Source organism: Propithecus coquereli, unplaced genomic scaffold (genome assembly GCF_000956105.1).
Source record: "Propithecus coquereli isolate 6110/MARCELLA unplaced genomic scaffold, Pcoq_1.0 Scaffold501, whole genome shotgun sequence".
Lineage (NCBI taxonomy): Eukaryota > Metazoa > Chordata > Mammalia > Primates > Indriidae > Propithecus > Propithecus coquereli.
The window spans coordinates 718536-733927 of record NW_012150853.1 but is presented as its reverse complement, the minus strand read 5'-3'; the positions used below and the strand labels follow the sequence as shown (position 1 = coordinate 733927).

At 66.2% G+C, this 15392-nt stretch overlaps 2 protein-coding genes across 3 annotated transcripts in view; one reads left to right on the top strand and one right to left on the bottom strand.

Annotated features, from left to right (window-relative positions):
• Positions 1–53: 53 nt before the first annotated feature.
• Positions 54–9577, bottom strand: SLC16A3 (solute carrier family 16 (monocarboxylate transporter), member 3). 2 transcript variants are annotated; one of them, XM_012656425.1, is made up of 6 exons: positions 9530–9549; positions 3847–3910; positions 3126–3373; positions 2549–2692; positions 1624–2382; positions 54–894 (listed from the first exon to the last, which is right to left on the bottom strand). In XM_012656425.1, the coding sequence occupies exons 3-6, from the start codon at positions 3346–3348 to the stop codon at positions 620–622; spliced, it is 1401 nt and encodes a 466-aa protein (XP_012511879.1). In that variant the 5' UTR covers positions 3349–3373; positions 3847–3910; positions 9530–9549; the 3' UTR covers positions 54–619. The 2 variants fall into 2 exon arrangements, with proteins under 2 accessions (XP_012511879.1, XP_012511878.1); XM_012656424.1 differs by lacking the exon at positions 3847–3910 and having other exon boundaries at positions 9530–9577.
• The window catches only part of CCDC57 (coiled-coil domain containing 57), a 120364-nt gene continuing 111786 nt past the window's right edge, over positions 6815–15392 (top strand). The window contains exon 1 of the mRNA XM_012656358.1: positions 6815–6881. Coding sequence (XP_012511812.1) covers positions 6815–6881 — 67 coding nt within the window. The remainder of the gene's footprint in view (positions 6882–15392) is intronic.

Here is a 15392-nt window from a genome sequence, read left to right as displayed (position 1 = left end):
GCAGGGAATGTCCTGGAACAGACAGCACTGAGAAGGCTGATGAGGACCAGAGCCACTCTGTGACCGTCACCAGGTCATTTCTTAACAGAAGTGAGATTCAGGGCAGACAGACCACAGAGAACACAGCTCCACACGCTTGAAGGAAAGGGCTCCTCCTGGGCCTCCCCCACACGGGTTTACTTCCCCCCTTCCTCTCGGGTGGACACCGGGAGGGCTGGCCCGGGGCAGCTCCGCAGAGCCCGAGGGTGCAGGACGGGGCCCACGGCGGGGCCCACCTGCCAGCCTGTCCCTGCCCTGCCCGATTAAAGTCATGTTGTCTCCGAAGCGCGGGTTTCTAGGTCCTTGAGCACAGCGGGCTCAGGGCTGGGGGTCGGCAGGCTGGGCCCCTGGCGCAGACGGCTCGTAACCTCGAGGCTTGGCTTCACCGCAGATCAGCTTTGGAATGACACGGTTCCCACTCCACCACCTCCCCCGCAAAACACTGCTCAGGTGACGACCCGCCGACCAGGCCCCCGGAGCCGAGCGAGGGCCCCGCCTAAGCTAGTCCTGTTTGTGAAATAAATACGAGCGTTGCCAGTCTCCGTACCTGTTCCCTGTGCCCTGCCAGCCCGCCTGACCCTCACACACTGGTTTCCGGGGTGTGCACGACCTCCCCATTCCTCTCGGGCTCTGCTTTCAGGAAGTGCTCCACCTCCCGAGAGTCCACCCCCGTGTCCGCTGAGGGCTTGTGGAGCTTCTCTTCCTCTGCGGTGGCTGCCTTGGGTTGGGGCTCCCTGGGCCTCTTCCTGATGCAGAAGCAGTTGCCCAGCAGCAGCACCAGGGAGGAGGTGAGCACCTCGGTCCCCGCCAGGATGAACACGTACTTGTAGACGTGCGTTGCGTCCAGGAGCTTGCCTGCAAGAGGACCCAGTCACGCGCTCCGCGGGCAGGTGCGGCCGCTGGCCCCACCCAGGCTGTGTCCCCTTGGTCTCTTGACACTGGAGAAGCCTCCCTGCGGGTCCCCGTCTGCCTCCAAACTGAGGAGGACAGAAAGTGGTTTTCCCTACACCATGTGCGTCCCAGCCCGGGGAGGGGGGGTCCTCACTCGCTACTCCTTCCCCCTCCTCGTCTCCAGGGGAGCAGAGATTCAGTCTAAAAGTAGAAGTGGCTTTGAGGAGGGTTGGGGGCCTTGGTGGGTGGTGGAGTCAGCGCAGCCCTGTGTGGACAGCAAGGACCCGGGGACAGGGAGCGTCGAGTCGTGTGGCCTGGGGCTCCCTCCCACACCCTGGGACCCCCAGAGGCTGCAGGGTTGCCTGGGGAGACCCAGACCAGCATGTGAAGCGACTGCCGAGGGCAGCCCAGTCACCAAAGGCCAGACCTGTTCCCTCCAGTCAAAACCATTTTAAATTCCCCTCAAGTATTTTGTCAGTCTTCAAGAAGAAAAGGAAAAGCCCCAAGTAAAAAATCTGGCTGCCCTGGGCTGCCTGGTGTGCACCTGTCTGTGGGCCATGCTAGACCAAGCCCCCACCCGGTGACACCCGCGTCCCCAGCGCCCCTCCAGCTCTGAGGCCCCTGCGGGGAGATGGCTGTGTCCCTCACCTCCAAGCAGGGGAGTGGTGGGAAGGGCCCCGGCTCTACACTCACCTCCCGATGGCGGCCCGATGAGCACGGCCACCGCCTCCAGCAGCAGCACGAGGCCAATGGCGCTGGAGAACTTGGAGGTGCCCACGATGGCCATGAGCACCTCAAACTGCAGGGCCCCCACCATGCCGTAGGAGATGCCGAAGAAGATGCAGAAGACCACCAGGCCGCCGTAGTCGCTGGCCGTGGAGCCCGTGAGGTCGGTGAAGCCGTTGAAGAACATGGCGAAGCTGAAGAGGTAGACGGAGTAGGGCCGCACCTTCTTGAGCCCCGTGAGGAAGCCAGCGGCAGGCCGCGCAAAGATGTCGATGAAGCCCAGGATGGTGAGCAGGAAGGCGGCCTGCGTGTCGGGGACTTTCATGTCTTTGGCGTAGCTCACCACAAACACAGGTGGCACGAAGAGCCCCAGCACCATGATGGAGGCGGCTGCCGCGTAGAGCACGAAGCCGCGGTCCCGGAAGACGCTCAGGTCCAGCAGGCGCCGCGAGGGCAGCTGGGGCCCTGACCCCGCGCCTGGCTGGGACGCCACCAGAGGCCTCATGAGCGCAGCGCACACACAGCAGTTGAGCAGCAGGCCGCCCAGGATGAGGAAGCCGCCCCGCCAGCCGTAGCTGTCCTGCAGCAGCTGCCCCAACGGGGACAGGGCACACAGGAACACGGGGCTGCCCGCTGCTGCCAGCCCGTTGGCCATGGGGCGCCGCTTGTTAAAGTAACGGTTGAGCATGATCAGCGAGGGCTGGAAGTTGAGCGCCAAACCCAAGCCTGGAGGAGAGGGGGCCACAGGTGAGACCCCCGCCCTGCTCGAGGCCACTGTCTATGTCCCCAGCTTCTCCCAGGCACAGGCCCAGAGTGCGGAGCCCCTGCTGCTGAGGCCCTCGGGAGACGCCCCTCCCAGCACCCGGCGCCCCGCCGGACTCCACTCACTCACCAGTGATGACCCCGGTGGTGAGGTAGACCTGGATGATGCTCGTGCAGAAGGACGCGGCCACCATGCCCAGGGACGCGAAGAGGCCACCCACCAACATGACAGGGCGGCAACCAAAGCGGTTCACACACACGCTGCACAGTGGGCCTGGAGGGGGAGGGGGGACATGCCCGGGGGTCAGGGCTGGCCCAGGCCCACAGCCGGGCTCTGCCTTCTCCACAGCCTAAGCTGGGCAGGTGCTCCAGAGCCCGCAGACCAGGCTCCCCGAGTGCAGACTGCGCAGACATGTCCTGAGCAGAGCGGAATCCCCCGCAGGAGGCCCTCCCCGCAGGAGGCCCTCCCCGCAGGAGGCCCTGGAGAATTGGCTGTCTTTGAAGACCGGCGCGTGGAGCCTCGCCCCCTGGGACTGTCTATAAATACGCCCGGCCCGCTGGGTTTGCCTGTGCCGTCTCGGCGGGGCCTCTCTTGAGGGCCTCCCTCCAGGATCCCCGCGGACCTGGGCAACAGGCCCAAGCACGCCGGGGCTCCCGTGGCCTGGCTGGCCTTGCGCTGAGCACGCCAGGCAGGGGCCAGCCCTCACCTGTCCCGTAGAGCATGGCCAGCAGGATGGAGGAGATCCAGGCTGTGTCGCTGTAGCCAATCCCGAACTCGTGCATGAGCTCTTTGAAGAAGACGCTGACGGCCTTGGGGAAGGCGTAGGAGAAGCCGGTGATGACGAAACAGCCGAAGAGGACAGCCCAGCCCCAGCCTCCGTCAGGGGCCCTGATGCCCGTGGGACCCTCGTCAACCACGGCTCCTCCCATGGCCAGGAGGGCTGGCTCGCCTCACCTGAGAGAGAGGAAGGAGCTGACTTGGCTGTCCAGGTGCTCACCGTGGCCGCAGCCCACACCTGGGGGTTGGCTCAGAGCCCTCCACCTCTGGCCCCCTTCCCTCGCGCTTGGTGCAGGGCAGGAGGGTTGGGGGCCGGCAATTGGGCCCTGTCCAGCCCCTGCCCGGCCTCCTGTGCCCACATAGCTGGCTCTAAAGGGCAGTGGCTTTTTTGGGCTCAGCCTGGATTCAGGTTACCTCCAGGGAAGGCAGCCCCCAGCAGGGACGTCGTCTGGCTGCACTTGCTGCCCTGACCGGTCCTGTGATTCTGGCAGCAGCCTGCACTCCCGTCCCCCCGGAGCACCCGGGCTGGTATCTCCAGACTCTTCCTGTCTCAACCCAGTTGGAGCCCACCACGCCTTGCGCTCCCGCCCCCGCCCCCAGGGGAATGGGCTCCCCAGCCAAGAACCTGAAGCCCAGGAAGGAAAGCTCACCCGCTGCATGGGCTGAGCACGAGGGATGAGGTGGGGGCCGTTGGGAGCACAGAGGCTGAGTCATCTGTGGGTGGGGAGGGTGGGGCTGAGAGCCGGCCACTTGTCCCCTCCGGCCCTCGGAGGACCCCCTCACCCGCCTGCTCCCTCACCGACTCTCCCTGGGTAGAGCCTCACAGCCTCACCTCCACCCCGCATCATGCACAGGCCACAGGGAGGGTCCCCCAGTCCCCCAGAGCAAACTGTCGCAGCTCCCATGATACAAGGAGGGGCCCCCCAAACCCCATGCGAGCCCAGAGCGCGAGTCCCTTTCTGTAAACTCCAGGTGCTTAGCTCACTTGAGCCAGCATAGGCTGGAACGCCGGGGCCAGACTCCCATCTTCCCCCACCCCCACCTGGGACCCCCGACCCAGAGGTCAGCCTTCGGCCTCCTGCCCTGCTTCACCAAGGACAGTGCCAGGACAGAGTCCCAAGACCTGGGGTGGTTTGGTCCAGCCCGCGCAGCCTGCTCACCAGTGGTGTGCTGTGAACCAGCTCTTTGGGGAGAAGCAAGCTCTGGTGTGTAACGTCCGCGGGTTCCGTGGCGTGAACACCGCCCTACAGCCAATGCCTAAGAACTCCCAACACTCCCTCCCCACCCAGCCGCCTCCGGCTTGCAGCCAGGAGCACTGGCCCTCAGTTTCATAACCTGTCTTGGCTCCACCCCTGCCCTTTTTCCCCGGGATCCCTCCTGCAAACGTGACCAGAGACCCCGACCTAGCAGAGCCCTGTGGGTGGCCGTCTTTGCATCCAAGGTGTGTGTGTAACCCGAGGACAGGGCTCTGCTGGGGGAGTCTGAGCACAGTTCGGTGTGAAAGGCTCCTGCCAACACTGCCTCAGCCCCTCTGCATCCAGCCTGCCCGTCCGCCCCACCACAGGCGCTGCCCCCCCAGGTGCCCTGATCCACACAGTGGTCTGGGGGCTGTTTTCTGAGCGCTTCCTGAGTGTTCCAAGCAGTTGCTGCTAGTGCTGCTTGATGACCGGACCCCCAGGGACTGACCTTTGCTGTCAGGGTGATGACAAGACAGACAGACACAGCCCCCTGGAGGAGAACAGCTCGCCCCCGACCCCGCAGGCAGGGGCCCACCTTCAGAGCCTGTGTGGGTTTCCAGGGGCCGGGGCTGGGAGGCCACTTCTGAGACCCGTGCCTGAGAAGCCCTTGCTTCCGCCTGCCCAGAGCCCGTCCCCCGTCGCCCCTGGTGGAGCCTGGGATGGGACAGGACTGTCCTCCCACAGCCAACACGCTGAGGGGGGCACGGAGCATCTGCTCACATCTCGTCCACGTTAGAATTAAGTTCCGAGTCCCCAAGATTTTATACAGTGGGTAACAAAAACACTGAAAATTGTGTGCACGTCAGGAACGCGCTATGATGCAGTGACGCTGAGAAAGCAGGCGTTGTCCTGGCTCCCAGCTGGTTTTAGGTGGTGGGTTTACAGGTGTTTATTGCACTTTTTAAAGTAAATCAAGCGGGCCGTGTGAGGCCGAGGATACCACTCAGGGTTTCCCTCCAACAAGTGGGAAGAGCAGATCTCTGAGGCTCTCCTGGCTGCACCGGCAGGGCTGGTGGGGGGAATAGGCACCCCACCTTTGTGAAGTCCTCATCCCTTTGCCACTGGCCACCCAGGTCGTGCCCTCCCTGGAGGCAGGCGAGGGTATCTGGGGAGGCAGGAGACGTCGGCCACCCTCAGGAGACACAATGCCCCCTGAACCCAGGGTTGGGGAGGACGGCAGAGGGTTGGGGTGGTGCCAGGACTCAGGCCGGGAGGGTGTAGCCTGTTCTGGGACCTGCGTGGCCTTGGTGCTGCCGCATAAGACTCTTGTAGGGAGGGTGGTCTTCTGTGTCAAGGAGGTGAGTAGCATTTGGACAAGAAGCCCCCAGACTAAGGCCCAGCACGGCCACCTGTCCCCGCCGGGCCTGGTGTGTGAGCCCCACTTCAGTGCCCACCCCCCACCCCCCAGCCTGTTTCTGGGGGCTGACTTCAAGCCAGCTGTCTGCCCAATGGCTTAGGGTTGTCGGGGATAGGGAAGGTGTGTGAAATGGCAGGCCACCGTCCCCACCTCCCAGTGTAACCCTGGCATCCAGACAGGCCGAGGGGCAGGGTGGCTGGTGTTCCAAGGGAAGCCCTGTGGCTGCCTTGTTTAGGCCCAGAGCAGAAGAGGCACCCACCGTGGTCCACCATGCGTGGACTTGGGGGGCTTGGCGTGTGAACCAGCCCAAAAATAACCTGGACTCTGGCCCACAGATAGCTGATATCCCAGGTGGGGTACTTGGGAGAGCTGGTCCCCCAAAGTCCGCAAGGGCCCTAGGACCCCAGGCTGCTGGCAGCTGAGCAGGGGAGGTCCATGGTGGGGGTGCACGGGAGTCCTTGGAATGACCCTTCCAGGAGGTCCCCCACCTGAGGGCCCAGTGTCCGTCCCAAACCAGGGGCTCCTGCCAAGCAGCTCCCTCAAGGGTCTGCTGGGGTCCCAGCCCCCAGGCCTGGGCTCCTACCCGGTCAGGCCCTGCACTCTGCGGCACCACTTGTCTCCCTCTGCCTGCACTCACTCTGGACAGCCTGCTCCTCCGTGGTCGGGGACCAGTGCTGAGCCCTGGAGCCTGTGGCCTGTTATCTAACTGACTTCCTGTCCTTGGAGGGACAGCCTTGGCCCAGCCTTTGTGGCCCAGGCAGGAGGCAGGGCAGGACCCAGCACATCGGGACCAAGGCAACAGCCCTGCGGTGGCCAGTGCCGGGCCAGCAAGGGTGGGAGAGGCCCAGAGGGCCGCACGCCGGGAGGGGCCTCCCTGAGTTCCGTTCACTCCTTCCCGTCTGCCCCTGTTATGCAAACATCAGCCAGCCCGCCAGAGGCCAGCACACCTCAGCCCCACCCACCTGCATGCAGAGGCGGGGGCAGTGCGGGGGCTTTTCTGGGAAGGGGCCTGTCCTGGGCCTGATGGCGGCCAGCTATGCTTGGACCCTCCTCACTGCCCGGCAGCCCCAGCACTCGCTGCAGCGGTCCTGTGAGCTCAGGTCACCCACAGGGGCCAGATGACACTTGGGCCCAGGGCCAGCCGCCCACCCAGAGCCACAGCCATGGCTAGGACCCCCAGGCGTGCCCCACACCAAGGATGGCGGGGCCTGTGACAAGGGGAAGGCTGGCTGTGCCCCAAGCAGGCGTCAACCCTTAGCTGCCACCCAGCATGTGGCCCTGGGGATGTTTTGGGGCCTGCTGTTGGAACCCCTCTCTCTGCATGGCTGCGGTCAGTGCCCTGGGGCCAGAGGCAGTGGAGGACACCTCAGCCCACTCCTCGACTCCCTCGCAGCCCCCCTGGACTGAGGCAGGCTCTGGGGCCGCATGGCATGGCGCCTCCCTCCGCCACCGCCAGTCTCAGACTCAGTGGGGTAGCGGGTAGGGTGGAAAAGGAGAGAGCAGAAAGGCTGGGCCAAGGAGGGGAGACCCCCGGGCAGGGAGGCTGGGCCCAGGAAGGGACCCCCAGGGCAGGAAGTCTGGGGGGGGGCGGGGGGGAGCGGGTCCTGGGCAGGGAGGGGGGATGAGCACTGGTTCCTGCTTCCCAGCCCTGGATGGGGGTGTGGAGACGGTGGTGGTCGGGCAGGCCGTGGTGGGCGTGGGGAGGAGAGGATGCCCCGCCTGGCCGGCGGTGGGACGTGGGGGACGTGACCACACCAAGGGAGGAGCCGCCGCCGTATTGCCTGCAGTAGGCGCCACCCATTACCGTATTTGCCTGGTGAGCTGGGCTCCACCGCTGCCCCGCACACCGCGGCAGGGGACCCCTCATCCTGGCCCGGGGCTCCCCAGGGCAGGGCCTGCTTCATTGGCCACAGAGGTGGGACCTGTGGGCGCGGCTCAGGGCTTGGGAACCCGGAAGGCCAGGTGGGTCCATGCTCTGGGGCTCTCAAGCAGCTCCCTTCACGAATGGGACTGAGGTGGGGAGTTCTGTGCTCCAGTGGGCACCCGAGGTGAGGCTGTGAGGACGCCCCAGCCCTGTCTGCTCCCGCCCCACCCCTGCGCCAGGGACCAGTGCCCGGTGCCAGGGGCACCTCTGATGGATCCAAGCCACCACCCAGAAGGGGCGCCCTGGGGCCCTGGGTGTTGCCCACGCTTGGTTCCTCACCCCAAGGGGGTGGCACTGGCCCTTCCCTCCCACATGGCCAGGTCACTGCAGGACCCACTGTGGAGCCATGGTCACTGTAGGCCAGAGGGTGGGACCCCGCAGGCCCCTCCACGTACATACACTCCTTGACCACCGCTCTCTCGTTGCTGCCCCTCCAAACTGAGGTGCGCGTGCTCCAGTCTGTGAGCCTTCTGGGTGGCAGGCCCTGCCCAAGGTCACACCAGGTCGTTGCCCAGCCTGCCTTGGGACCAGGCCTCCAGCCCACCCTAGTCTCTATCCACACCACGGAGCCCTGAAACTCACACCTGCCGGGCAGTGCCCTCAGAACCCCTCTGGGGTCGGACCCCCGGTGCCTTCCTAGCACCCCTCAGTCCCTGCCCACCCTGAGCCCAGCCTCCCCACTGCCTCGGGGACTGCCCTGTCCCTCCCAGCACCAGCCAGACTCCAGGCACCTCTTGGGCCTGTGGAATGAAGCTAGGGACCCAGGACACCCCCAACACACGCAACACCCACCCCTACTCTCAGCTGTGGCGGGGAGGCGTGGAGGGGGCCCCCCTGCCCTTGCTGTCCACGCCCGCCCAGCAGGCTGACGGGTCATCACTGGGACAGTGATCCTGTGAGCCAGGTGCCCTGAACAGGCAGCTGAGTGCCTCTGGGACACAGAGGAGGACACTGGCCCCTCAGCCGCCCCTCTGTCCCACACCCAGACTCCAGGCACCCCCAGTGGCCATGCCGGAGCCAGGGCTTCCCTTCCCTCTCGTTTGGTCCAGCATCCAGTTAGGTGCCTCATCAACCCACTTTCCAGATAAGGAAACTGAGGCCTAGGTCTGTAAGTGAGAGCCCATCTGAGTTTCCGCCTGATTTTCCCATGAGCTAGGCAGCTGTGGGGGGCGGCTAGAGCGAACCCGGGGAGTCCAGCCTGTCCCAGAGGGGTTCCCCCACCTCTGTGCACTGGACCTGGGCTGTTGGCTGGCGCCGGAGGGTGTGGGTTGGTGAGTGTTCAGGGCGGCGGCGAGAAGGGAGAAGAGGTAGAAGGGAGAAGAGGTGGGAGAGGACTGCCGGAGGGTACCTGCTCCCCAGCGCCACGCCAGTGCGCACGTGCTCCCCACTCCCTCGGGGAGGCGACCTGGACGGCGCCGGGCGGGGTGGGGGCCCGCAGCCCCACCAAATATAGCCCGCGCGCCCGGCCGCCCTCCGCTGCGGACTGAGCTATTTATACCCAGGACCATACCCGAGACCGGACGCCTGGCGCGGCCACCTCCTGGCCCAAGCCCAGCCCCTAAAGGCCGCCCGACGGATGGGCGCCCGGGCAGGCCCGGGGACGCGAAGCTGGGCTGCCGGGGTTCGAGGGCGCCAGGGGGCGCGGCTGGCTCCCCGCAGCCCTTCGGTGGGAGCTGCAGGGAGCGAGAGGCTCGTGCGTGCCCAGGGCGCCCCCGACCCTGACGGGCCCGGAGGGGAAGGGGCAGGGGGACGAGAGGGAGGACCCCGCGGCCGCCCCCACGCCGCCCTGGCCTGCGCATCCGGGCCGCGCCTACCTGCCTCCGCTCGGCCGCCGCGCCCGCCGCGCCCGCCTCGGCTGCCGGGCGCCGCGCCGGGGGCGACTTTAAGTGCTCCGGTCGCTCGCGCGGCACGTCCCCCGCGCACGTCACTGCCGCCCGGCGCCGCCCCTGCGCGCCGCTGCCAGCCCGGCCCCTGCTCCCCGACGGCGCGGCCCGCCGCCTGCTGCCCCGCCAGGCCCGGGACCCCCGGCCGAGAGACGCGCCTCTCCGCCGGCCAGTCCCGGCCCTCCGCGCCCGGGGGGCCTCGCCTCCGCCAGGCGCTGGGCTGGGAGTCCGGGGCGCCCCGCCGCTCCGCTTCCCGGCCGGGGTCGCCGCCCCCATCTTCCCAGGCTCGGGTTGGAGCGCGGCCGGTCCTCGCGTCCTCCGGGGCGGTGACCCTCGCCCCACAACGCCTGGGCCGCGCCCTGGACACGTGGGCGCGCGCACCCACCGGCACGCCACCCGGCGCGCGTCCGCGGACCCGGGGGCTTCCCGCCGCCCGGCTCAGCTCTGGGCCCCCAGCCAGACCTCCTCTTCCTTCCTGCGCTGTGCCGGCAGCTTCTCCTGGGTCGGGAGCGGCGGCCTGGTGCCCCCGATTTGCGCCGAGGCCTCGCCCTCTCTGAACTTCCGTTTCCCCGGGTGTCTCTGCGCTCTGACCTTAACCTGCCCGGCCGCCCCTCCTATCCTGTGGCCCAGAACCGGAGCAGCCCCCCACCGCGCCGCTGGCCCCACCGCAGAGAGAGGGTGCTTCAGAGCCAGAGGAGAGTGCAGGCCTCCGGTCCTTGGCAAGGTGCTTCGTGGTGCCCCATTTTTCTCATCCACAGCATGGAAATACCCGGGCACTCGGTGCTAAGTTGTGAGGAGGCTCCGGGGCCCGCGGCCTGGACCAAGCACAGCACTTGTCAGCGCCGGGCAGACAGGGCTTCGGGGACACTTTCCAACTAGCTGGCTTCTAAGCGACACTCCACGTCTCCTGGGGCTAAAGAGGCCGAGGTATCGGTAACTCCGGGCTTTAGCACGGAGATCCCAACAGGCCGAGGATTGGGGGAGCACAGTGAGAATCAGCGGAGGACCCCCCTCCAGAGGGCTGGGAGGCGTGCCCACCCGTTAGCTTTTGTAAAGGCAGCAGGTGGTGTGGGCCTCGGCCCCGAGGGACCATCTGGAGCCCCGACCTTCCGAGATGCCAAGTTCAGCAAGGCCTTCTGCTCTTTCTACTGGGTGCTGAAAGCCCACCCCCCACAGCCCCTCCCCCTCAAAAGAGCCTTGGTACTCACCCACCCTCAAATGCTAAAGAAATCACGATGTAAGCATGCGCTTGGACAAGGTCCCCTGGCCTCCAGCAAGTGGCCTGGGGGCCTTGGACTTGGTGGGTGAAGACGACACTTAGTTGGCCTCTGCCTGCCCAGGACAAGCAGCTGAACCCCCTGGGATGTAGGGTCTCCCTGGGATCCTGGCAGCCCAGCCTGGCTTCAGCTGCTGCCCTTCTATTCTCTTCCCCAGAGGCTGGGGCTACACTCGATGGGGAGGGTAACAGAGGGTGGGGAACACTTCCAAGAGCTGCAGAAAGGAATCTCCCCCACGAAGGATTTCCTGTCTCTGGGAGGTGGGGGCATCACCCTCTTCAACTCAGATTATTTAGTTACTGGGCCTGCCAGCTCTGCTGGGGTGGGGGGGTTAGCAGCTGAAGCCGCCAGCACGTCCTCCACGTTGCCTGGGGCTTGGGAGCTGGCCCACACCCCTCCCTGGGGACTGCAGATTCCTGGCAGGCAGGACCCCCCTCAGCCCACCCCTGACCAAAGAGCTCAGAGCTCCATCAAGGGGAGGAAGACGGAGTGAGGTCCCAGGGTCTCACTGCCCCTCCTGCCTCCCAGAGGCTGAGCAGGGCGCCCCCGCCCGGGCCAGGTCTTCTTCAGCTCTGAGACCTGGGAGGACCCCACACACCCCTTACAGGAGCCGAGAGCATGTGGGGTTTGGCCCAGACCTGGCACCCCCCTCAGGCATGCTCCTCCCTGAGTGTGGGCCCAAGGACCACCCTGGCTGCACCCAGAGCTGGGGTGGGGTCGCTCCCTGCCCTCCTAGGGCGCGGTGGGGACAGGCCCATCAGCTCAGGCTTCCCCGCACCCACCCATCAAGCAGAGGTCAAGGCTGTGGGTTTTGCTGAGGGTGGGGCTGGAAGACCAAAGCGGGGGGCAGAGTGATGGCTGTTGGGGGGCGGTGCTGCGTGAGAAACAACTTGTTAATAAGAGAAAAGGCAAGGGAGGGGTTGGCAGGCAGAGGCCAGCCTGGGACAGCTCACGCCAGGGCCTCATCCTGAACCAGGCTCCGGTGGGGGGCAGGGAGCCATCTCCGAGCCCCTGGCAGCCCTGTAGCGTGAAGGGCCCTTAGCTCCGAGGGCTTGGCTTTTAGAAAGGTCCCCCTGGGGCCCACACTGGGCGAAATTCCAGGCCCTGCCCGGGGACCCGGGTCTTAGGCGTCGAGGCTGCATCTGACACAGCCCCATGGGGCATGTGGGTGTGGAGTGCGCTCTGCCTCCGTTTCCAGAACTGATCTTGGGAATGTGGAGAGGCTTTTCTGAGGGTTGCTGCAGCTGCCGCCCCCAGGAGGGTGGCAAGACAGGCCTCCACTCCTATCGGGGCTAGATTTCAGGCCCCAGGGAACCCCCACATCCTGGGCCCTTGGAAACCCCCCACTTTCCAGATTTCAGCTGGGTCATCCTGTTCTGCCCAAGCCTGGCTGTACCACCCAGCAGCAGCTGCCACCCCCTGGGCAGGATCGGGCCAGGCCAGGCCAGGTCACAGGAAGGTACATTCCGGCCAAGCCACGGCCCCGCCGCCCGGGATCACCAGCTGCCTTAGGACTCCCTGTCTAGGGGAGCTGGTGACACAACTGTCACAGCCTATCACTCCACACCTGTGCCCACACCTTCCCCCCTTCCCCAGGCCGAAGGATGTGTGGAGGGACCACCCAGGATGGAGGGGAGACGCAGCTATGACAGAGGCTGGCAGGTGCCCCCTGCTGGAGCGGAGCCTGGGCCAAGGACCCCAGGAATCTGTCCAGGCTCCCAGAAAAATAAACATTTTAACCTGGCAGCTGCCCAGCCTTCCCAGTGAGCAGCAGCACGGACAGTGGGCAGAGGCAGAAAAGGGCTGGAAAAGGCCAGACCTTGGCCCAGCCAAACATGACCAATGTGCACTGCTGCCCAATGGCACATGTTGGTCAATGGGTGCTGGATGTGGGTGTGCAGGGGTGTGGGTGTGCAGGGGTGCGGGTGTGCAGGGTGCTTGTGTGCAGGGGTGTGGGTGTGCAGGGGTGCGGGTGTGCAGGGGTAGGGTTGTGCAGGGGTGGGGTGTGCAGGGGTGTGGGTGTGCAGGGGCGGGCTGTGCAGGGGTGCGGGTGTGCAGGGATGCGGGTGTGCAGGGGTGGGGTGTGCAGGGGTGTGGGTGTGCAGGGGTGGGGTGTGCAGGGGTGTGGGGTGTGCAGGGGTGTGGGTGTGGGTGTGTGTGGGCTGATGCGTAGTCTGATGGTAGCAGCTTTCCTGGGCCAGCCTGGTCTTCTCCTCGGTGGCCTCTGGCCCTTGTCGCCAGGAGACAGAACTGAGGCAGGGCTGGTGCTGCTAGGATGTTCGGAACTGGAGGCCAGCAGGGTCGCTGAGCGGTCATTCCCAAGGTCTGGCAAGTGGGGCGAAGAAGTGTGGGACCTCTCTGGACCTCAGTCCCCTGCTCTGTGGAGTGAGTTTGGCAAATCCCGCCTCACGGGTCTTGGGAGGTGTAAAAGCTCTGGTCCTCACCTGTGGGTGGGTCCTCCCCCCTTGGCCACCCCGAGAAACTTCACAGTCCTTCCCGCACCGGATCGAGAAGCTCCATTTTCTTCCATCCGTCCAGCGCCATCGTCCTGCCAGGGGGATGATGGCTGGGCCCAGGCAGGGGCTCCCATGTCGGATTCCAGGTTCCTCACCCCTCCCTGCACCTCCACCTGCCCCCTGCCCTGGCTCCGTCCTCGGGTCGTGTGGGGCTGTGTCCTGGCCCCCGATGGCCTGGCCGGGCCTCTCCCCACCTGCCCCGGTGCCCTCAGCTGAGCTCCGTGTGGACAGGCATGTGTGGTGCTCGCAAGTGAGTCCCCCATCTGCCCCGGGGAACTTATTAGGGTCCCAGGCTCTGCCCAAGGGTCACTTCTCTGCCTGGGAGGGCTTGCACACCTTGGTGCAGGTCCCTTCACGACCTGGGACTGCGCTTGGGGGCTCTCGTTTGGGGAAGGAGGAGACGGAGGCTCGGGGGGCAGCGTGTGCAGCCGCAGCCCCCTGAACACGCCCGGCCTCGTCCCGTCTCGGGAGCTAAGCGGGGTCGGGCCTGGTTAGTACCTGGGCGGGAGAGAGGCAGGACTCAACCACAGACCTGGCTTGGCCGTGGCCTTCCCTGTGGGCAGGGAGGGGGTTCCGGCCCCGCTGGTGCGGCCTGCATGGCCGTCGGGGGTGAAAGCCTGGGGGTGTCCAGCACGGCAGCCTCCTCCTGACCTGGCCAGGCCATGAGGCTCCGGCGACTCTTCTGTCGGCCTCCCTCCGGCCTCCGTGCCTAGCACGTGTGCTGCCCTCTTCCTGGGCACCTGGGGGCACCGAGGGCTTGACCGGTCAGCTCTGGACCCCAGGGGGGCTGGTGAGACGGCCGTGGCTCCCAGACCTTTTGTTACCCCAGTGAGGACGACCAGGTGGGACAGGGCACTGGCAGCTCAGGGGCCAGGTTCACTGGGAGACTCCCAGGCAGGCTCTGTGCATGGCTGTCCCTTCTGCACAGCCCTGTCGAAGCTGCGGTGCTCCCAGTCTTGGCTCTGGGGCAGGAGCTGGGCCTGGGGAGACAGGTGACTGGTGTCCAGGTGCTTCCTGAGCCCCAAAGACTTGGAAACTGTATTAGTTTTCTGCTGCTACATGAGAAGCCGTCCTAACTTAAAACAACAAGCCTTTATTGCTCGATCATCGCACACGGTGTCTGAGGGTCAGGAATCGGAGTGGCTGCGCGGGGCAGTTAGGCTCAGAGGGCTGCGTCAGGTGCCAGCCAGGCGGCATCATCTGAAGGTCCAGCTGGGGCCGCAGGAGCTGCCTCCGCCGCGCTCCTCGTGGCCGGGGGCAGGAGGCCTCGTTCCCGCCACGCTGGCTGCTGGGACGGCTGCTTGAGTGTCCTCACGGCACGGCCGCTGGCTTCCCAGAGCGGAAAACCAAGAGAGCAAAGCCCAGAAGTCGAGACCATCACTTCCACCCCTTCCTGTTAGTCCCCAGGTCCAGCCCAGGCCCCACCTTCTGAAGGGAGGAGAAGCAAAGAGTTTGGAGGCTCCGGAGGAGGCCCCCAACCCCCACCCTTGGCCCTAGGAGGAAAGGGTCGGGGTAGAAGCCGTGGGACCAGACAGAGCTGCTGTCAGGGCCACACCCACAACCTCTGGGTCCCGGGGGAGGCTCTGCTCCTCCCCAGCCCAGGAGCCTCCAGGCCACAGCCCTTCCGGGCAGACCTCAGCCCACCGGGAGGAGCCGGAGGGCGCACACAGCCCGGCGACCTGGGGCAGCCCGGCGACCTGGGGCTGCCCTGCAGAGGCACCAGCTGCAGCCTGTCCACCTGTTCGGCACACAGGACGCAGCCACGGGGGCCGCCCCACCCCGCGCCCCCAGGCCACTCCTGGGAGCTGAGGAGCCACTCGAGGCGCGGAGCCAGGGGCCCAGGCTCGGCAGCTCTGCTCACGTGGCCTCAGGGAGCAGCCTGGAGCGGAAGGACGCTGCGGTCTCCCCCGTTCTGCATGGCCAGTCGTGTCTGAACCTCAGGTGCGAAGCAGGGCGCAGGCTCGATGCGCAGCAGGACCACGTTCTTGTCCACAGAGAAAC